A 3,933-nucleotide genomic window follows, 5' to 3' on the forward strand; every position below is an offset into this window, starting at 1 on the left:
TTTTACTTTATGTTAACTGTTTTGTTAAGCGCTTTGTTTCAGCTGCCGCTGTTGTGAAAGCGCAATATAAATCAGCATGTATTGTATTGTATTGTATTTTAAATGATCATGAAATGATTTGAATTTATATTTTAGCATTTTTTGCCCTTTAGGAGTTGAAGTTGTCCTTCAATTTCCTTTGGAAGTGTATGTAAATAGCCGATGAGGAATGTGAAAGATAAAATATCACATCGATGTCACATTGGCACCTTTCATATTGATGGACAAATATAGGTCATAAAAATAAAATCAATTGAGAGCGTGGGTCATCAGATTAATTGAGAAGGTTGTGAGTACGAATGTGCTTCGATGTACATGAAATAAGTTCAAAGGTCAAGAAAGGCATGTTAAGTGTGTCCATGTTCCACCTGCAGACAGAATCATTTAAAATGCAAATAGGACAAGATTGCTTCACATTAAAGAAATGAGTAAAATTTTCCCTTCATTTTCTTGTCTTTTCTTTCAGTGATGCACACGCTCAAAGTTTTCACAACATCGCATGAGGACGTGGAGATGGGACAGCTCCTCCCCAACCACGACGGAACCTTCCAGACCACGGCCCACCTGAAGGTGGAGGTGACGCCCGACGCGGAGGGCGAGTACGAATGTGTGTTCCAGCTGGCCGGCGTCCAGGAAGCCGTCGTTGTCAAGCTGGACAGCGGAAGCATCCTGAGCAACGCGCGCATCCAAGGTGACCGCCGCGCACCCACTTGAATTGTTGCGTCGCCGCCGTGACCGATCTGTGTCGGGACAAGCCATGCGCGTGTTTCACTTCATCGCACACTCTTTGTTGCCTCGTTAAGAAGAAGAACATGTCAAGAAAATTGTGGTGGCCAGCGCTGTCGCGTTGGGGGTCCTGGCTCTGCTGACGGCGGGGTTGGCGGTGGTCCTTGTCAAGCGTCCCAGGACCAAACAAGGTGAGGGATGCCGAGATTTGGTCTTCCGGGAAGATCCAAAGAGAACATCGCGGCCTTGTGCCACTTGCGACAAAAAGTCATCCTAACTTTGTTTCTCTTTCCTTCCAGCCGCAGACGCTCAAGCGCCTGCGCGTAAGTAAAACATTTTCTCTTTCCTTTGAGCCACAAAAAAAGAGTCAGGTCTATGAAGTTCTGATTGATGCCCTTGCTGCCCAAGTGTGAATCAGGAGTCACTTGATACGTCAGGAAAAGTCGGCTATTCAATGTTAATGTTGATGTCGATGGAGAATCTCCATGAGATGCTGCTCTAGTGTTGCGACCCAAAACTCTGGACAAAAATTTTTGTAATCTGTCAAGCAGAAAAATAGCACACGATAATATTGTCATTTTAAAAACACAGTAATGCTATGAAATAGGATTTTTTTTTTTAATTCAAGTTTTTTTTTTCTCACTGCAGCAACTGAATGGTCATTGTGCTGCTCCTTCTGGTGTGCTGGCCTTGACCACCGGAGGGCAGCATAAGACACAGTCATTGAAACATCGCAAATGTATTTCCTCACGTCGTGTTTTGCTCCCTTAGCCGTTGCCTCGGATTCCAAGCTCCTTTCCACATCTGACTCTGAGCCCGTTTCCGAGTGAGACGCAGCAGCCGTCACCCGGTGAGTCAGTGAGCTCACACGGACGCCACCAGATTTTCGACTTTTGGAGAGGGTTTGGGTATTATGGTTGTTTTGTTGACTCTGCTCTGCTTCCTCCAGGCGTCAGAACATCGGAGGGAGGATTTGAAAACACAGAGAATCTTGAAACCAGGGATGTTTTTTGTTTTTGCAACGCTCCAAGTTTGTTTTCTATTTTTGCTGCATGTGATTACATTGGAGGAGTTTCTTGGGTTGTTTTCTTCTGTCTGGGTCGGTCTTTGCGTCGGGTCGGATTGTATGAAACCCACCGAGGTTGCAAGCAGGAAAATTATGAGAGGTGTCAAATTATTGCGTTAATTGCGATTAATTAATTCCAGAACATTTTGCGCGTTTTTTTATCGCATTAATCTAGATTTTAATCTCTGCCTTTGTTTGTGTAAGTAGGTTGCTTTTTTCTAATAGCCCTTTTTATGCGTTGGCTTCCTTTGTTCGAGTTGTTGAGGGTGGGGCAACAACTGTTAGTCACAGCCTGAAGCGGACATTAGCCCTGTTCACACGGCAAGATGTACTCCGACGCTGCACCGAAGTATTTTGATGCGATATATTTTACACCGCAACAAATTTCGTGGAGCGTTCACACGTACAAGCCGCTGAGCGACGCTGCACCGACGTAGTGCCGAAGTAACTCCACTTGCGGTCACACGGGGCAGTATTTTGTTTCGCAGTTGGCAGTAAAATATGCGCATGCGTAAAGAAAGAAGAAGGCGGGGAAAGGAAGTACCATTTCCCCTCCTTCGATTGTAACAAAAATGGCTTCTTCTCCGGAGAAATCAACGATGTCGTCGATTATCAGACGCCGCAGGAGAGCGAGAAAAGAAAGATTGCTGAAATATAGAAGAGAACGAAAACAACGTATCCTTCGATTTCTTCAGCAACAAGTGGACGACTTCGTGGCGTTCATGACCATGTGGACGGTCGTCATGGCGTCACCAAACGTCGAGAGAACATGGATGAAGACACGCAGTTCTGTTTGGTGGGACAGAGTTGTCAACGGTTCGTTCTCTCATTCAGACTGGATTGCTAACTTCAGAATGAGCAAGGAAGCATTCAGATATGTGTGCGAGAAGCTTCGTCCATCCCTCTCACGTGTAACGACTACCATGCGAAAGCCGGTCAGCGTGGAAAAACGGGTCGCGATCACCCTCTGGAAACTGGCTACCAACGCGTGTTCCAGAACAATCGGACATCTTTTTGGTGTTGCTAAAAACAGTCTGTGTGATCGTTCATCAGACTTGTTCTGCCATTGTTTCAGAAATGAGCCAAGACCTCATTAAATGGCCTGTTGGTGACCTGATGAATGAAAATGTCCGAAAATTTGAAGAGCGCTGGGGCTTTCCTCAAGTTCTGGGTGGAATCGATGGTACACACATTCCTATTATTCGACCACACGACTGTCATACTGACTATTACAACAGAAAAGGATTTTATTCTGTCATTATGCAAGCAGTTGAAGAGAACGGGTTTCGTCCGTGTCGCTGGCCCCCTCGTCATCGCTGTCGACCGGGGTCGGATTCCGTGCATCTGGTCGCGTGCTCGGGCCAGGGGACGGAGAGCTGTTCGAAGCGCCAATGGCGACGAGGTGGTGCGGCACACTGGCCGGGCGATGCCCGAGGATGTCATTCAGTCGGTCATAAAATTTGCAGGTTTTTCTCGCTCTACCGGACGTTTTGTTGTTGTCAGTTATTTTTTTATATTCTTGCCTGAGGGCTTTAATTTTTATGCGGCACTGGTCGCCAGTGCGGTGAAAACCTTCCGACCACATCTTCTCACCTATTCTGAGAAAAACCGCTTTATTCCACCTTGTTCCTTCTAATTGGGCTTGGATGTTCCCGTCAGCCCAAATTGTTATCAGGGCTGAAGTTTCATCGTCGCCCCAGTTCACCCCCGTTTTCGTTTTTTTCACAAGTGTTTATAGAAATGTTGCTGTGACCCGCCATGTTTTCAAGCGCAAAATACCCAGGATGCATTTGCAAGTACCCGTATGGACTCTTCCAGCGCGTAGCGAGGCCACTCCCCGGCAAGCGAGCATTTGCTCTGGAGCAAATTTACGCCAGTTGCGTTCACACGCGCACATTTGCTTCGGTGCTGCTTCGCAAACGAGCATTTGCTTCGGAGCAAATTTTTAAACCACCTCCCTGAGGTGGATCAAATTTAATGCGCACTAGGCTGTTGAGCGGCGCTACGTCGAAGTAAATTTGCACGTGTGAACTCTCCACTGGCATAGAGTCGGTGCAGCGTCGGAGTAAATCTTGTCGTGTGAACGGGGCTTATGAAATAGA

General features: G+C 46.7%; 1 protein-coding gene across 1 annotated transcript in view; it reads left to right on the forward strand.

The window, feature by feature from the left end:
• LOC109516981 (major histocompatibility complex class I-related gene protein-like) overlaps positions 1-1,739 on the forward strand; it is an 8,257-nt gene extending 6,518 nt beyond the window's left edge. Inside the window, exons 5-10 of the mRNA XM_019871831.1 lie at positions 153-186; positions 506-730; positions 843-956; positions 1,065-1,088; positions 1,537-1,623; positions 1,715-1,739. Coding sequence (XP_019727390.1) covers positions 153-186; positions 506-730; positions 843-956; positions 1,065-1,088; positions 1,537-1,595 — 456 coding nt within the window. The 3' untranslated portion in view covers positions 1,596-1,623; positions 1,715-1,739. The remainder of the gene's footprint in view (positions 1-152; positions 187-505; positions 731-842; positions 957-1,064; positions 1,089-1,536; positions 1,624-1,714) is intronic.
• Positions 1,740-3,933: the final 2,194 nt, after the last annotated feature.

Source organism: Hippocampus comes, unplaced genomic scaffold, assembly GCF_001891065.2.
Source record: "Hippocampus comes isolate QL1 unplaced genomic scaffold, H_comes_QL1_v1.1 scaffold412, whole genome shotgun sequence".
NCBI lineage: Eukaryota > Metazoa > Chordata > Actinopteri > Syngnathiformes > Syngnathidae > Hippocampus > Hippocampus comes.